The 16944-nt window shown below is 36.1% G+C and overlaps 1 protein-coding gene across 9 annotated transcripts in view; it reads left to right on the top strand.

Moving 5' to 3' along the window:
- The window catches only part of DMD (dystrophin), a 2127700-nt gene that overhangs the window by 807226 nt on the left and 1303530 nt on the right, over positions 1 to 16944 (top strand). For all 9 annotated transcript variants that reach the window (XM_045472664.1, XM_045472669.1, XM_045472671.1 and 6 more), the window contains exons 22-25: positions 2133 to 2278; positions 5751 to 5963; positions 8769 to 8882; positions 9847 to 10002. In XM_045472664.1, coding sequence (XP_045328620.1) covers positions 2133 to 2278; positions 5751 to 5963; positions 8769 to 8882; positions 9847 to 10002 — 629 coding nt within the window. The remainder of the gene's footprint in view (positions 1 to 2132; positions 2279 to 5750; positions 5964 to 8768; positions 8883 to 9846; positions 10003 to 16944) is intronic.

The raw sequence follows: 16944 nt of genomic DNA, 5'->3' as shown, positions 1-16944 counted from the left end.
CTGAACACAGAGCTGGATAAAGGAAGTGAAAACACACATGGAAAGGCTAGGGAGGATCTTAGACTGTGTGGGCTTTTGCTTGTGCTAGATAACTTACATGGGAGATATAGAGGTACTTCTTGATCATGTTACGAGTCCTCTGCTTTCTCTCAGAATAGAGTGGAAGTATGGCTTAGCTCTCATTGAGAAGACTTTTTGTCTTGCACCTGCATACAGATGAGAAGCAGTTTTACAGAAAAAACTCAACAATTCAGAGATGAACAGGGTTCACTTCATTCTATAGAAGGAAGGTGAAGAAGGGAGAAGATAATCAGGACCTCCCTTAGAAAGAAGGCAGACTTGAGTGTGATATCAGACCCATTGGGTAGCAATTACTACAGCTCTTCAGACACAAGTATTTCCTGATTGATGAACCTACACATAGGAACTAAGGTGGCTAGTTCAGGAGCTACGGAGTTGGTAGGTCCTCTTTGAATTCCAGCTCCTCCAATGCAATCTACCTGTGAAACACCCAGAGCATTTACTCAGGATCCAGATAGCAAAGGAGGAAATACAGTCAAACACTCTGAATCAGATGTGGAATAAGATGTTCCATGCATGCACTAAAGAGTGTCTACATGTAATGCTGGTCTGGATCTTTATTAGTTTCTCATGATTTTAAAGGGAACCGGAGACTTTATATAATGTGAATTGTTTATTGAATTATGCAAATTAATGCATACTTTGCCTAAATGCATATTTTGTTTAAACAGAAAGAAAATGTATCAGGTCATGATTATTCCCTAAGTTATAGCTAGAATTACATTGGTTAATAGAGTAAAAATTGATCAAATTTGTAATCATTTAGAATGTTTCAGTGTGTATCTTTTTTCTAGATTTGAAAGATTTTTATTTTATGCTGGCCTCTGCTGAAAAGCATTGGGTTCTTTCAATTTATGGCTCACCGTATCTATCTATGTATCTGTATATCTGTGCATTTATGCATCTATCTATCTATCATCTTCCTTCTTCCTTCCCTCCCTCAATCTGTACATAGGCGGATGCTTACTTACTGAGTTTGGGGCAACATGCAATATTACAACAACTACTTACAAATTAACTGTTTTACACTTCTACCATGGACATGTTACCTTATCACTTTTTTATAATCTGACAGATCTGAAAATTTTTATTTTCTCTCATTTAATGTAGGTACAATTTAACTATGTATACGATTATAGTTATGTAAAATGTGTATATATGTGTGTGTGTATGTGTGTATATATATACATATACACACATAAATATATACACACACATACACACACTTATGGTTTAAGTGCATATACATACCTGTAAATTACACTTTCCTTAATATATTTTTCATTCCCTAATTTATACATAAATAGATACCAGGGAAAGTATGCTGTTGAGTAGTGGTTTTGACTTTGAAACCAGATAAACCTGGTTTAAAATCCTAAGCTCTACACTTACTAGGCTCTTGAGTGTGAGCAAATTAGTTGACCTTTTTTTGTAGCCTCAGTTTCCTCAACTGTAAATGAGACTAAAAACACATTTCTCACAGGTAAGAATTAAGAATGATAGTAACAATGATAGTATTAGAGTTTCTGACACATACTAAGTACACAGAGGTTTTTTTTTTTTTTTAGCAAAATAAGAAGTGACAGGATATAATTTAAAATATCAACTTCTGTGGATAAAGACACTGTTTTCTCCAAAGGTAAATGATAGCACACGAAAAGAGTAACCTTCAAAGTCAGTATACATGTACTCTGCTTGGTTTCTCCTCCAAGTACCTTCTCTGGCACCATGGTCAAATTGTGCAGCCTCTCTGTTTGGCCATTTCCTTACCTTAAAAGAAAATGGCTTTAACCCTGTGAACTTGCAAGGCTGATATGAAGATTCACTGTAATGTGTCTGTGTACGTGTGTATACTTTCTATCAAAATGTGAGACGCGTAGTAGGAATTTATCTTCAATGTCATAATCACATTTTAATTTATATCTTCAAGTTTTTACAATTTGGTAATATTTGTAATTAGCAGTGTGATTGAGTTTGCTGACAACTTAGGAAAACATAATGACAAAGTTTAAAATAGTGAAATGATTCTCTTCTTTTCCCTTTTGATGAAGTTTTTGACACATTGCCACCCATGCGCTATCAGGAGACCATGAGTACCATCCTGACGTGGATCCAGCAGTCAGAAACCAAACTCTCTAGACCTCAGGTTACTGTCACTGAATATGACATCATGGAACAGAGACTTGAAGAGTTACAGGTCTGTGAATGTTTGACTGTCTGAAGCAAATAGTGCAGATGTCATCTATCAAGCAGTCACATTGGTGTAACTTTTCTTTTCACAATGGTGTAACCTTAAAATAATAGAATTAAAACAATTGTGGCAATTGAGGACTTTAAAAATGTCATATTTTATGCATTTGTGCCTTTTCTCCCTCAGACAGAAATTCCATCTTTGAAGACAGTGTCATGGTCTGTGTATGAAGTCTATTCTTTATTGTTTAGTATGTATTTTCAGACACATTGATTTTGATGATCATAAAAGCTGTGGTATTATTCCCCCCACCCCTTGCTTCCTGATTTATAACTCCATTCACATTCCCCAACAGTGGTAAAATCAGTGTCGTTATAAAATAAGTTTTAAACTCTAATCTTTTGTGGGGCGCCTGGGTGGCTTGGTCGGTTAAGCGTCTGACTTCAGCTCAGGTCATGATCTCACGGTCCGTGAGTTCGAGCCCCGCATCGGGCTCTGTGCTGACAGCTCAGAGCCTGGAGCCTGTTTCAGATTCTGTGTCTCCCTCTCTCTCTGCACCTCCCCCGTTCATGCTCTGTCTCTCTCTGTCTCAAAAATAAAGAAACGTTAAAAAAAAATTAAAAAAAAAAACTCTAATCTTTTGTAATATCATAATTAGTTTTTGAGTTTTATTACCTAAATTTTTAGCAGCTTTATATCAAGTAATAAAAAATACTAATATGGGAAATGAAAAAGATAATTTGTAAGAGATTTTAGAATACTTTTCCTACCAATTCTGAAAAGCCCATGTTGTATATCCAATCACATTTTATTTTTTAAGACAAGAAAGCATTCATTAATTATATTTATGAGCTGAGATATGTCTCCATTTTGAGAAATAAGAACAAAATTAAAATGTCACTTGTATACGAAGAGTTCTTTTTCAAGAATTAAATTTTTTTAAGAAAGTGATTTTATAATTATTTCTTTAAAAACTTTTATGTAAATTTCTCAGTATATATTGCCCTGTTTAGACTGTTTTCTCTACTATCACACCAAGCAACCTAATATTGTTGGATCTTCTTTTTTCTTCATTATGTTGTTGTTTCTAATACTTGGAATGATTTAAAAATTCACTTTAAAGAATATGTGACTTAATGGAACTCTAACTTCAAAAAGATATAGCAATTAGAGGAATGGATTAACTATATACAAAATGGTGGGCAGATGAGCAGGGGAGTAAACTTCTGAAAAAAATGTTGAAGACAAAAATTATTTATAAATATTATTGAGAAATTGTATTAAGTAGCTCAAAAAGATGTAGTTAGAAGTTTGTATCAGATGTTACAACAAAGCAAAATACCACATATGTTAAAATGTTCCAAACATTTCAATAAGCATCATTTTTGGAGAAATTTTTAAGTAAAATATTTTAAAACATATGATAGAGAAGCACACAAATCACTGGACACAATTGCAGATACTCTACAAATACTGGAGGCGATTTTAAAGAAAGATGAGACCGAGGAAAAAATTTGTCTGAATCTGGGAGAAAGTCATTAATAAGGAAGTCACCAAAAAAAGACATAAACAGCCATTAAACCTATGGAAAGTCGTAAGTCGAATTGGAAAGGACGAAGTACTAGTTTATACAATGAAATACCATTTTTCACATCTAAGTTGCAAAAAAATGATATAATAAGTGCAGGTCCAGCGGCAATGAGCTCCCTTCTCACTTTCTGGTGGGAATGCAAATTGAATTGAAATTTTGCTGAGAAAAATGTTTCACCACTTGCTAATAACATACAGAATAATTCATGATGTTATACATGTGAATAGTGTTTTCGTGAAGTCTTTATCGTAGGCAGTAATCAGAATACACTAAAGAATCAAATAGATGGGGATAGATAGGTAGATCAGAAACATAATTTACAGGAGTGGAAAGCTAGAAGTTACTTTGTAGAGCTAATAATGGGAAATGGATAAACGAACCAGGAAGCCATTAAATTTTATGTTTTTGAAAAATACTTAATGATGTGGCAAAATGCTCATAAAAAGGGCCTAGCTCAAAATGTAGTTATATGCATGCTAGATATTGTCTAAATAATAAATCGAATTTAATGAAGTAAAATTAAAGCTGAGTAAAAAAAAATAAAATGCCACAAAATAGGCATAAGACATTATACAACTATAAAAGTTATGTATTGATGTATTTGTGGGATATTATAAGTCTTTCTGTAAAAGAAGGGATGATTGTTTATGTGTGTATATAATAACATATTCAGTGTTTAGGTATACATAGAAACACTGGAAGTTTACATAAAATCATATATGTAAGTGGGTATTTTTTCCGTGTTTTATCTTGAGCTTTAATTATTTCATAACCAGAAAGTAACAAATGAATATTGAGTGGGGAAAACCTAAAGATAGACATCCTGTTGTAAGCAATTGCATAGGTAAAACAGAACAATTGTAAAACCAACTTTATAAATTCTCCCAAAAATTCTCCTAGAATTTCATTATATCCCTGCAAAAAATTGTGAAAAATATGAAACTATAGTTAATTGGCATCAGTAGACCAGTGATAACTTAGTCAGTTTTGTTATACCATGTATCTATATGATTTAGTTAGGTTTTTACCTAGAAAGGTCAGAAATTGTCTTAATAAAAGCCCAGTAGAATTAAATGAAGCTCCCTAACAGTATCATAAATACAGTACTCATATACAGAAGATACAATAAAATTAGGTGTGCTAAAACTCTGGTCCATTAAGATACACTTTTGGATATATTTGATGTTGTTCATAAAAACAGGCATAGATTTTTAAATAAAATATTAATGTGCAAATTACTTTTATGGTAAACGGTAGAATTTAGTTTGTCTTTTTTTTAATGTTTATTTTTGAGATAGAGAGACTGTGAGCAGGGGAAGGGCAGAGAGAGAGGGAGTCAGAGGATCCAAAGTTGTCTCTGCGCTGTCTTCAGACAGCCTGATGTGGGTCTCAAAGTCACGAACTGTGGGATCATGACTGAGCCAAAGTTGGACGCTCAACAGACTGAGCCACTCAGGCACCCCATAAACAGTATAATTTAAATTACTACTAGTTATTCTGTAAACTGCAGCACATCATCTATTTTTTAGGTGTTTCAATCACATAGCTTTCATTTTGTTTGTTTTTTGAACATTTTGTTTTATTGTTTTTGAGAGACAGAGAGAGAGCACAAACAGGGTAGGGGCAGAGAGAAAGGGAAACACAGAATCCAAAGCAGCCTCCAGGCTCTGAGCTATCAGCACAGAGCCCGATGTGGGCTTGAACCCACAAATGCAATATCATGACCTGAGCAAAAGTGGCATGCTTAACTGACTGAGCCACCCAGGTGCCCCACATAGCTTTCACTTCAAATACATGTAGCTGAAACTTGCAAGTGAAACTGTACAATGAAACTGGTTATTATTCCTCGATTAGTATACATGTACTTTCCCTTTTTTAATTTTTGAGGCTTTACAAAGTTCCCTGCAAGAGCAACAAAGTGGCCTAAACTATCTCAGCACCACTGTGAAAGAGATGTCAAGGAAAGCACCATCTGATATTAGCCGGAAGTACCAGACGGAATTTGAAGAGATTGAGCGCCGCTGGAAGAAGCTGTCCTCTCAGCTGCTTGAGCATTGCCAAAAGCTAGAGGAGCAAATGGCAAAACTTCGAAAAATTCAGGTAAGTCAGGATTGGACTTTTTGTATTCATTTTTTTTCTTTGCTTGTTTCTCCCCTACTGATGTGTTATAAATTTAAAGGCAAACAGACATTTAACCTTCATACTTCTTCAAATTCAGTGATGAGATCAAAAGACACACAATTTTGTGAAATCAGTGGGGTTTTTTTTGCATGTTTAAGAAAACCATAATTAAGAGTTCTGCTTCTTAGATTTTCTTTAGAATTATATTTTTCCCCAAAACCGATAGGACTTAAACATATTTTTAGCTTAATAATTTTCAAAACTAGTCTTTCCGTTAGTCTGGTTGTCCTTTAAAATATAGGTAAAACAATTATCTACCATGTAATATAGTCATATCATTTTATCAACGTATTTTACTTGTAATTGTGTATCTAAATTTGACCTTATTACATGCCATAGACCAGCTCCTACTGACTTAAGTTGTTTAAATGGTGCCACCATACTACTAATCAGCTAAGCTGAAAATAGTAAACCGACAATTACATTTTAAAATCTAAAATATTTAGTGATCCAAGTAATACCTCTCTTATGTGGCGAATAACTAAGAAAAATATTAATGCTGGAATGAATCTTGGACATCATCGTGGCATGCTGGAAAGCATTGGGACAACATGCTTCTGGGTTTAAGTCTCAGTTCAGCTGTTAGTTGTTTGTTTTTACTGCTTACAAACCAAAAAAAAAATGAGCAATCCTAAAACATTCTATAAAGCACAATATACTTACAAACAGGTCTCTACATGTAAACCTATGTGTACACACACACACACGCACACACTTTTACCAGTATCAGAGGTAGAAGAGAATATAATTACATGGTCCTCGCCAACAAGGAGCTCATATTCTAGTGAAGGGAAATGGTAAGTGTGTTCGTTTCTTATTGCTGTTGTAACAAATTAGTAGCTTAAAAAAACACAAGTTTGTTATCTTACAGTTCTAGAGGTCAGAAGTCCAAAATCAGTTGCAGTGGGCTAAAATGAAGACGTAGTCAGGGCTCTGTCTTTTCTAGAGGCTTTAGCAGAAAATCTGTTTCCTTGTTGTTGTTAGCTTCTGGAGATGACATGGATTTCGTGGCTGATAATCCCATCCTCTTTCTTCAAGTTCAGCAGTAGAGCATCTTACAGCCTCTCTCTCTAGCTCTCTTACCCCCAACCCCCTCTTACTAAGAACCCTTGTGATTACATTGTGCCTGGCTCGATAACTCAGAATAATCTTCCCATTTCAAAATCCTTAATCTCATCTGCAAAGTATTTTTTGCTATATAAGGTAACATATTCACAGGTTCCATGGATGGGGCCATGAACACCTTGGGAGGCCATTTTCCAGCCAACGTAGGAAGTAAATTAAACAGTGTGGTAAACATTATGACAGTAGAAAGGAAGTCCAACATACACTGGGCAAAGGGATTATGAAATGTTATTGGAATATGGGTTATTTGGGCTACACCATGAAGAAGTAGAATTTAGTCAGCTGATAAAGAGGGGGGAAAAAGAGTACCTAACAAAATGAAGTGATACATCCTCTTAGCCAGAAGGGGTTCACTTTTGAAGAGACAAAAATATGTTTGGAGATTAATAAAATATACTATTAGAAAAATGACCTAGGAGTAGATAATGAGCGGTCCTGGATGCCATGCTTTGAAACATGAATTACAACCTAATAGGGATGGAATTAAAAGTGATAATAATTTGGAACTTCTGCTATTTTAGAGGGGGGAAAGATATCATTGTTTTCAAAGCATCACTGTGATAAGAAGCAGGAGGACAGAAGAAAAACACTGACACATGGAGAGTGGAGAATGGATTAGCCTAGGGTAAGATTGAGGCAGATACCAAAAAGACCTAATGCAGTAATCAAGGAGCCAGTGATAAGATCTGAACTAGGACAGTGGTGATGTGGAAGAAATGCAAAACCAGACTCCAGAGATATCAGCAAGATGATAATGTTGAGAACTGAAGTTCTTAGATTTAGTCAAATGCTTTTAGAAAGCATTATTATTAATCATATTGAAAGGGAAGCTTTCTGTGAAGCACATATTTTCAACAGAAATTTAATTAAGAAGGGAGAAAATAGCACATCTGGGCAGCATATTTGAATTGTGTGGAAAATAAAGGAGCTCGAAAATCATACATTTGAAAAGTAGCCAAAAAAAGCAGGAGGGGGAAAAAAGCAATATATGAAAGAGAATAATGGGAGATACTTGGCTATTTATAAATGATAAAAGATGACATTTTTCACCCGATCATTACTTCAGCCTGGTCAAGCAAATAAGAAATTAAAATCAGAAGTTTTCTCTTGCAAGATGACAAAATCTTGTTCTGCAAAGTTCCCAACTAGAGGGACTATTTAAACTGTCAACTGTAGAAAACAATTTGTGGAAGTTCAGGTTTAGGGAGGCTATAAAGACACCATTACATTGAGTTTATTGTTCATAGTTTGTTTTATGTACTGTAAGGGCACATTGTTAGTATTATCATGAGTTGTTTTGTAACTTAAAATTTCTCTAGAGGGGGATATGATTTAATGTTCTCAAGAGTAACATCATAAAACCACATTTGGTAGTAATTTTTTATTTTTAACAATAGCAGACTTCATACACCAGTGCTCATACTGTGGACCATAAAAATGCAGTCTTAGTAAAAATATTCTTTTCCTGAAGAGCTACTTAGAGATATCCTTCAAACAAGGGAATTGTTCCTGGGCATGTATTCATAAATATCACTGTGATGAATTGTGTTAAGAGAAATCGGCACCCCAGTAATGCTTAAAATGGGTCTCTGATTCCAGAATCACATCAAAACTCTGAAGAAGTGGATGGCTGAAGTTGATGTTTTCCTGAAGGACGAGTGGCCTGCCCTCGGGGACTCAGAAATTCTGAAAAAACAGCTGAAACAGTGCAGGGTAAGTTTTTTATATGACCCCTATCATATGAAGTCTTTTATATGAAAGTTATCATTTGGTTATATCAGTGGTCCTTAACCAGAGTTATTTTGCTCCCTTTGGGGACACTGAGCAACGTCTAGAGACATTTTTGTCACAGCTTGGTGTGGGATAGATGCTACTGGTGTGTAGCGGCCTGGGGTGCTGTGTGTGTCCCTCAATGTGTGTATCCCCGAACAGCCTCACAACAAAGAATTAGCCAGTTTAAATTGATGGTAGTGCCCAAGGTTGAGAAACTGGGTTGGATAAATGAGGAAGAGAAAAGCATGATCTTTTCCTCAACACTCGTAAGATTACTTTAGTGTAAAATAAAGTTTAATGTAAAGGCAACGAAACCTTTGAGCTGTTTATTATGTCTTATTGCAGATTTTGAGTCATACTGTGTTGCTCTACGCAGACCTGCTGCACTGTATTATTACACAGTACGGACTTTTGAAATGATATTCATTATGCCATTGTCATGTCGTGGAGTGAAAGTAATCTAGCTCTTTAAAGAATTTGCTTTGCAAATCCAAGCTAAAAAACAAACCAAAAAACAAATCCAGCTTACAAATAACCTTCACACCCATCATGCTATAAACAGTTGTGGCAATATCCTGAGTTTGAAAACCGAAATCATTTCAAAAACAGTGATGTCTAAAGCCCATCATTTTCACACATTTTTCCAACAAGGAATAATAATTTTATTTCCTTTTGTATCTGATCTAAGTAGAATACAGATAATTCCGTACTTGATTCATAGCATCAAAACCAGTGAACAGCTTTTGTAAGGCTGAGACATCTGTAGGTAGGTGTATATCATGTTTTAAAGGAAAGGACGTACATGCAGTGTCATGAATCCTCATTATATGTTTCCTCTCTATGTTGTATTTCTAGTATGTTGTGGTACTTTTTGCAGCTGGCTTAAATTGAATTATTTCCTTAGCTTTTAGTCAATGATATTCAGACAATTCAGCCCAGTCTCAACAGTGTCAATGAAGGTGCACAGAAGATAAAGAATGAAGCAGAGCCAGAGTTTGCTTGCAGACTTGAGACAGAGCTCAGAGAACTGAACACTCAGTGGGATTACGTATGCCGACAGGTACGTATGGTCTCTTTCGCTGCAGCTTGCCTCTTTTTATCTAATTAAGATTTCTTAATGTCTCCCTTTACCATTGCCCATTTTGAAAGTTTCATCTCTGAGTATGTCGATGCCGTAAAGCATGGTTACTTTAAACTAGCCTTTGTCTAGCATAAAAAAACATTCTAATAGTATATATGTTAAATAGTATATATTCATCTTATCGGGATCCTGACTGAGATGACCTTAAATACTGAACATACTGAACAACAATGTCCTGGTTTTTTTTTTTTTTTTTTTTTTTTTATTTTTTTATTTTTATTTTTTTTGTTTTTGTTTTTTTTTTTTTCAACATTTATTTATTTTTGGGACAGAGAGAGACAGAGCATGAACGGGGGAGGGGCAGAGAGAGAGGGAGACACAGAATCGGAAACAGGCTCCAGGCTCTGAGCCATCAGCCCAGAGCCTGACGCGGGGCTCGAACTCACGGACCGCGAGATCGTGACCTGGCTGAAGTCGGACGCTTAACCGACTGCGCCACCCAGGCGCCCCCAATGTCCTGTTTTTAAGGCCTGATTTTCATCGAATGTTTGTTCTTGTGCATAACTTTGTAATAGTAATTGGATTAGCAGAACATACTTTACACATGTATACTTGGTACAGAAATAAAATGAATGAGTAGTCTCTGTGCATATACAGGTATGATAAATAATTTTCACTTCAGATTATTAAAATAGGCAAGTTTGGCTTCTTTACTACATTTATGTCAATAAATGAGCTAAAGTTGGGAAATAGTTACGAATAGCTCAGAGGGGGAAATAAAACACAAAATCACTCTGCATATCCGAGTGCTTCATTTTTATGCAGCAGAGTGTTTTATAGATATTACTTTTAATTTTGAGATTGCATTCTGGAAAATTAAATATTATATACACAAGTACTATATATCGAATACTTCTTGTTCATAAGATGAAATTTTGACCTAAAGCAGTGATTATTTTTCAGTATACCAGTACCTTTTTTGAAGTTAATAAGAGGTTTCATCTTATGTGTATTAGACACAGCCGGTCTTTCGTTATTTCTCAGTAACCTTTCAAAGTTGAAAAGAAATCATGCCACAAGGTAAAAATTAAATTTGAAAAAGTAAAGAATTTAGAAAAGTAAAAGGCAAGGCAAGTCACCCAGCTAATACTGTCACTGGCAAATGCTCAACAGTTCTATTAACTCACAGACGAAGATAGCCCTGGGTCAGCTAGCTTGCATTCTTCTCTGGAGTAAGCCGGCTCTAGAAGGAATGTTCAGGGAAAAAAATATATTATTTAGGTAATAGATTATACCATTTATGTTTTCTTGCAAGGCCAGTATGAAAGGCATTTGTTGAATGTTTCTAATGGATGAATGGAAAGAACAACACCAATTTAGAGCAAGAGGGAAAATGATAGCATGCATATATATATATATATATATATATATATATATATATACACACACACACACACACACACACACACACATACATATACATACACACATACACACACACACACATACATATACACACAACAGTATTACTGAAACCTCAAGGTTTTTGCATATTGGAGAAGTGTAATTTTTGAAATATCTCAAGTTAGTCTTAAAATGTCCTTGTTTAAGACCTTATGTCTGCTATAACATACACCACAGATATGCCTTTTAAGAGAGGTATAAACACATTAGCCTGCTTCATAACAAAAATTCCATAGATCCCATCCGTGTTTTCATCACATCCTAGAATATTTTACATCTCTTTGGTTCTCCATGGAATGTATCACACTGTGTATGCTCTGATCTTATGGGCAAGTGATCTGTGTTTCTTAAGAAAGGTATCATGCAATCCAGAACAGAAGTCAGACAATACAGTAAAAGTATGGAAGCCAAGCTTGAGTATTGGGCCCAGTTCAGGGCTCCAGAGAGCACTAGAAACTGTAAATCTATGCATTATAGAAATGGCTACACACAAAATGGGGTGTGATGTTCTTTCTTGGGTTAAAATTAACTCATTTGTTTTTAGATGCCAGAATCTGAAAAAAAAAAAAAAAACAATTAGAGACAAAATTGTCCAAATGTCTGATATACTTGGAGATCCTTTGAGATCCCATGATTTGATTTTGTTGGTATAAAATGGTTGGCTTTTTAAATTCTAAAAGTTTGGTATGCAAATAAAAAACCCCAAGATTTTAGGGGTTCCTGGGTGGCTCAGTCAGTTAAGTGTCCAATTCTTGGTTTTGGCTCAGGTTATGATTGCATGGTTCATGGATTTGAGCCCCACATCAGGCTCTGTGCTGAGAGTGTGGAGCCTGCTTGGGATTCTCTCTTTGTCTGCCTCTCCTCGATTTGCATGCACGTGTGCACTCTCTAAAAAAAATCCCAAAATTTTAGTTATTTCTAAAATAAAGGATAATCATCATTCAAATAATTCACAAGTTGGTAGACCATACTGAAAAGAAGAAAGGAGGAAGGGAAGGATTTCATAATTATACATATCTTTACATTATTTTGTTATGTGGTTATTAAAGACACTAATATACATACAACTACATAATTTTTAGAGAAACATTTTTAGGATTTCTTAATTACTTATTAGAATATTTCAGTATATATTATTAAACATTTTGTAACAGATGTTAAGTAGGGAAGAAAATAAACATGATAAATATCTGTCTTCATGGTGGGTATAGTTTAATAGAGAAGATGGAAAGTAAACGAATTAACATAATATTGCACAAATGCCTAATTTTAATGTCGACAGATTCTCTGAAGGAAGCAATCCGAATGCTCTGAATGAGAGTAAAGGAGCAGGGAGCCTGCTTTTTGTTGGGTAGACAGTTAAGTCTTTTCTGAAGAGGTGGGATGAAAGCTGACATCTGATTAGTGCAAAGAACCTGGCACTTTGACATGGGGACTAGGGAAAGTGTGGATCTAAGATGAAGTGGGAAAAAAGTGCTGAGGCAGGGGAGAAGAGTGAGCATGTATGCGGAACAGAAGGGAAGCCTCTTCAAGTGGGGCAGTATGAGCCAGGGGAAAAGCAGGGGGAAATAAGTCGTGAATGGTCTCATGAGTCATAGTGAGGACTTAGTATGCACGTTAAGTGCATTGGGAAGGTATTAAGCTTCCAGATACAGAAGTGGCATCATTTCAAGTGGCTGTTTAAAACTTTTCTCTATGTTCCTATTCTATAAAGAATGGCTGGAAGCGGCACAAGCGGAAACAGGCAAGAACCGCAGTTGTCCAGATAGAAAGTACTCCTGGCAAAGGACAGGAAGGGCATGAGTGGGGATGGAGAGACAAGAAATTTGAAATACGTCATCCTCTGGTGACATTATGTTTGGTTCACTGTCCAAACCTCTCCCGATTTTTTCCAAAATCGTCAGTAGAGATGGAGATCACTTTAATGCTTGTTGTTCTGTCATTACTGTTTATGTGTATTTTCTCATTATATAGCAAATATTGTGTGGAAGGGATATGTTATTCTGGGAAAACTGGACCAAAGTGCTCGTGTGATTCAAACTTTGTTGAAACTCTTTCCAGCAAGAGCTGTCTCCAGTAAGGTTATTTCACTCAGTGTGCTCAACGTTATGTTTATATAATGAAATCTTAGCTTTTATCCGTCTTTTTGCCAATTAGGCAAATTCTTCCTTGTTATATTTTTGATTATGGATTCTACACTCATACCCACCTTTGACTGTTATTCTTTTTCTAACATGACACGTTCCTTTCTTCTTTTAATCAGATCCTATTGGAAATGACAGTATTTGCTGGTAAAGAGTGCTTGCTGGTAGAGTCCAGAGAGTCAAGGAGGAATCAAAATGTTTTCAGTTTCCTGTGTTACACAACAGAGTCGGCCACAATGCCTTTAACTAATGAAAGAAAGACTTGGGCCTGAAGAAGGAACAAAATTGACTAGCTTAGTAGACTACTCAGTACTTCCATTTTGGTCGTGTTTACTTTGGAGAAGTAGACAATTAGAAGTACATCTTGAACTGGGCGTATAAACTATGTATATAAAGACAGGGATGTCATTTATATAAGGTAACTTCCATCTCACAATGAAAAGATTTCCGAGGCTCACTTCCCTGCAATGCTTGGCCAATAAAATCAAAAACTCTTAAGGACGGAGAAGGATTTCTCATGGTTTCAGAGCAAACATAGTAAGACCAGGAACCATATCGCCTCAGTTTAGATCTTGCCCCCACCATAACCTACGTGTGTGGTACCGGAAAAGTTGCTTAATCTCTCCCTGCTTCAGTTTCCCAGTATTGAGAATGTGATGATATTAATGCCTCCTTTATAAGAATTTTATAATATTGATCAAATGAGTTAATCTTGTAAAGCATGTAGACGAGTACCTAGCACAGAGTAACCACTATGTACATGCGTGGTAAATAAAATAAGCAGACATAAAATAGACGTAAACCTGCATATATAAAATTATAAACCATGTGTCATTTCTAAATAATTAGTGCTTAATATATTTTTTTAATTAGCAGCTCTAAATTTATAGTAGTTACCAAGAAACACTGGGTCTAGAGATTAGAAGGATGTCATTGTCATAAGTTGCAAATCACTGTCTTTTTCTCACTCACTGCATATTTTGGGTACAATCATCCACAGATCCCTCAGTCACTCTTCCTTATTTCTTGAATATTTTAACAACGGACTTACTGTCATTACTGTCATAATTCTTCCTGATTTCAATATTTTCTCGGATGATTCTTCCAGCCTTCACTACCTTGAAAGCTCCTCTAATGATTGTGTCTTCTATTCTACCTTAGCTACCTGGTCTCAGCCCCGTAACCTAAACATTGTCATTACCAGATACTTCTCCATAATTTCAACCTCAGGTACCCTACTCTGAAACCATCAGCACCTTAATTTCCAGCTCATTCCCTCAGTAATCCAACCTCAAAAATTCTTCCTTCCTAATGGAATGCATAATGCAGTGATCTTACCAGCTTCTCATTAGAAAAGCATTTAATCTTGTCTTGGCCATTCCTTACTCAAAGTTGATTCTCTAATCCATCATTAAAAGCACCCCTTGTGTCTTCCCTCAACTCTCTTGTCCTCTCCTGTCTTTCTATATTATATCCATGTGACAGTATCCTACATGGATATAAGGTCAGATCAGATCCACTTTTCAGTTGATGCTGTGCCAGTACCAGGAAGGATGAACATGGCTGGAGGAAAACACATTTCATAACTGGCTAGTCTCATTTGGAAATCACGAGTGCAAACTTCAAATAGGCCCTTGGTGCTTATTGGTAATCTTACTGCATTATTTATATCCATTCACAGCCCCACCCCTCTGATGAGTATTTCACAAATTTCTTTTTGCAGATCTCTACCACTTCTTCTTCTCTCCTCCCTGTATGGCAGTTAACTAGCTTTGTGTTTCAATTAAAAAAAATAGAAACATTTAGAAGGGAGCTTGCATCTACTCCCACTGACTTGCACGTTAGTTAACGACTCTGTTTTCCCATTGTTAACATGAGTGACCTGTGTATACTCCTATGTAAGACGAGCCTTTCCACTTATATGTTGCATACCATCCTCTTTTTTCAGCACAGACATTAAGTCACCTGTTAAACATCCCCTACCACCTACATCAGCAGTATATTTCAGGGTGTGTAGGTGGCTTAGTCGGGTAAGTGTCTGCCTCTTGATTTTTGACTTACGTCATGATCTTGTGGTTCGTGATCTCAAACCCCGCATTGGGCTCTGCAATGAGACTGTGGAGCCTGCTTGGAAATCTCACTCTCTCCCTCTCTGTTAGCCCCTACCCCTCTTGAATGCTCATTCTCGCGCTCTCTCTCTCTCTCTCAAAATTAATAAATAAACTTTTAAAGAATAAAATGTATTTCTTTCCCCTACTAGATCATTTCCATCAGTAGGAAATTATTCTGTAATGTTTCCTATCATTAAAAAAGACACCCCCTTGGGGTGCCTGGCTGGATCAGTCAGTGAAATGTGTGACTCTTGATCTTGGGGTTGTAAGTTCTAGCCCCACATTGGGTGTAGAGATTACATAAAAATAAAGTCTAAAACAAACAAACAAACAAACAAACAAGCAAACAAAAACCTTTGCTTCACATTCCCTCCAGCCACTTCTCCATTTTTGTTCTTTAGAGAAACTCTTTCCATACCACTCGTCCTGTTCTGTCTTGAATGCCCCCTCATCAAGTTTTCATCCTCACCACTCACTGAAGCAATTTTTGTCACAGTCACTAGTGAATTCACATCATCAAATCCATTATGTACTCTTTATCTTTGTTTGATTGGCTTCTCTATCATCTTTTTCTCTTGGTTCTTTCTTAGTCTGCCTTCAGTTTCCATGACCACTCTAAATACCTTTAGTGGTTCCTTTGCCTTGACCTCTAAACTTGAAATCATTCTAGGGCTCCATCTTTGGACTTCTTCTGTTCCTTATCACCACTAAATCTCTAGGTAAACTCATTCAGCTTTATGGCTTTAAATGTTATGTGTAAGTTATTGCTTCCACAATTTTGTTATAATTTGGACTTTTTCCTAAATCCTAGATCTGTATATCCATCTTCTGACTCAATACCTCTGTATTGATGAATAGATACATTAAATCTAGCATGTGACCCAAATTCCTTATATACTCCTCAGTTTCCTATTCTAGTAGTCATCCTGGAAGAATAAATGAAACTTCATCTTTCCATTTATCCAAGCCCAAACTCTTAAGTCAAGTCTTCTTGTCTCCCTGTGCCTTTGTGGATGGTGTATGATCCAGCACCATATGCCAAGGTACTTGGGAGGATTCTCACCCTCTCCATAGGGTCTACTGCCTGTTGACCTTGCAGTAGTCCATGAACCTTCTCCAGCCATTTTCAGCCATGGTCTGATAGCCCCTGGAGAACACTGACTTAGAAAACCACCCACAGAAAGTGGAGCCATTTTGTAGGT

The sequence above is a fragment of the Leopardus geoffroyi genome, chromosome X, assembly GCF_018350155.1.
Source record: "Leopardus geoffroyi isolate Oge1 chromosome X, O.geoffroyi_Oge1_pat1.0, whole genome shotgun sequence".
In the NCBI taxonomy this organism is placed as follows: Eukaryota; Metazoa; Chordata; class Mammalia; order Carnivora; family Felidae; genus Leopardus; species Leopardus geoffroyi.
The sequence above is the reverse complement of the archived record's forward strand: the minus strand, read 5'-3'. Positions and strand labels throughout refer to the sequence as shown.